This window comes from Triticum aestivum, chromosome 5D (genome assembly GCF_018294505.1).
Source record: "Triticum aestivum cultivar Chinese Spring chromosome 5D, IWGSC CS RefSeq v2.1, whole genome shotgun sequence".
Classification (NCBI taxonomy): Eukaryota; Viridiplantae; Streptophyta; class Magnoliopsida; order Poales; family Poaceae; genus Triticum; species Triticum aestivum.
In genome coordinates, this window is record NC_057808.1 from 51,382,164 (window position 1) to 51,383,928 (window position 1,765).

General features: G+C 51.4%; 1 protein-coding gene across 1 annotated transcript in view; it reads left to right on the forward strand.

The window, feature by feature from the left end:
• The first annotated feature begins 1,302 nt into the window (after nucleotides 1–1,302).
• LOC123120233 (protein ACCELERATED CELL DEATH 6) overlaps nucleotides 1,303–1,765 on the forward strand; it is a 7,199-nt gene continuing 6,736 nt past the window's right edge. The window contains exon 1 of the mRNA XM_044540219.1: nucleotides 1,303–1,754. Coding sequence (XP_044396154.1) covers nucleotides 1,383–1,754 — 372 coding nt within the window. The 5' untranslated portion in view covers nucleotides 1,303–1,382. The remainder of the gene's footprint in view (nucleotides 1,755–1,765) is intronic.

Consider the following 1,765-nt stretch of genomic DNA (forward strand, 5'->3'; position numbering starts at 1 on the left):
GGGGGGGGCTTCTCCTTGCTGAGATCTGGCAGTGGGATCATCCAGATCCTGGCAAGGATGGCGGCGACCCGTGCACGAGAGATGGAGGTCTTCGATCATATCTGGGTGAAAACCTGCTTTTGGCTATTGCCAAGGCCGGTGATGGCGACGCTGTCTGCGTCGTTCCCTTCCTGAAGGCATCGCCGTGGAGAAGTTCAAGGCCACTCTCTGCTACCATCGGGGGAAACCCTAGATCAGTAGATCGGATGACGGCGGCTCTCTGGTGTCGTTTCCTCCATGGGGGCGTCATTCTTGGAGGTGCACACGGGCTCGAGGGACTAGAGGACGGCGACTTTGGTGGAGTGGTGCTTCATCTTACACATTGATGGTGGCGGATCTCGACGGCGTGGCGCTGTGGAGACTCGGCGTCTGATGCGCGGAGATGGACTCGTGCAGGAGGAGGAAGCTATCTGGCGTCATGGTGGCGTTGATGGCAGATAGACCTGGCAAGGTCGGTGCTTCAGTTCTGCTGTGAGGATGGACCGAGGGATGATGGAGGTGACGGCCCTTGCAGCGTGCGCTGCTCACTGGGAGTGTGCCAGGCCGGTGTGGGACCCAATCCAGGTAGTGTCTTGGATGGGACACCCGGCTTTAGATGTTAGGCTTTGATGCAATGTCTGTTTGGTATTAGGCCCGGACATATGGCACGCCTTCGTTAAGTAGATAGGAGTAGCAACGGCGTTGCCAAGATGGGTGGCTTCCGGCTTATTGATGTATCACCTTGTATGGTCTTTGTGAATAATTAATAATATGGCTTCATGCACCGTACAGATGTAGAGGCCGGGGGTATATCCTTCTTTTCTAAAAAAATAAATTAAGTTCACTTCCAACTTAAAAAGGGAACCTTTTCTAATGCAGATTACAGAACGATGGTATTTAATATGCCATTCCGATAGGTTATTGTGTACTATTCCCTCCATTTCAAAATAGATGACCCAGCTTTATACTAATTTTGTACTAAAGTTAGTATAAAGTTAAGTCATCTATTTTGGAACGGAGGAAGTAATAATGATTGATAAAGGACCTCCAGCTGGTACCTTCATCTTCACAAAATCGTTAAAGAAAGACCGGCCTTAGTGGTTGCATCCAAGTAGTCCGTGTCATCAAATTGTGCAGAATCAAATTCGAACCGAACCAAAGGATCGGAGTAAAGCTGCTACACACAATGAACGATTCCTAACCAAGTGGACGAATAACAACATTTGTTGTCTCTATATATTTTGAGGCTGCAGCTAACTGTACTATATATACACATAGAGGGAGAACTGCTCCATCGTGCTACTTAGTACAACGTACTATACCAATTACCACTAGAGAATACACAGCACGTCAGGTTGACGCCAATGGAGTCGGGGGGAAAAGCACCTTCCGGGCCGCCAAAGGACAAGGAGGCAAAAGCAAAACCGGCGGTGGTGCAGCAGCACCCCAAGCTGCTGATGGCCGCCCGAAAGGGCCACTGGACACCGCTAAATGTTCTTATGGGCAATAGCGGTGCCGGCGCCACTCCGCCGGCGGTTCATGCTGTCCCGCCCGGAGGCCTCATCAACATCGTCATCGATGACGAGCAGGCCGACGTCGTTGATAATTCTGCAACGACGATCACCTTGGACGTGGAGCTGAACAACGTCCTCCATGTCGTGGCGTCCAGTGGAGACGGTGACGAGTTCCTGGAGAGCGCGAGGGGCATCTACTGCAAGGCCAAGCACCTCCTGGACGCACGCAACAA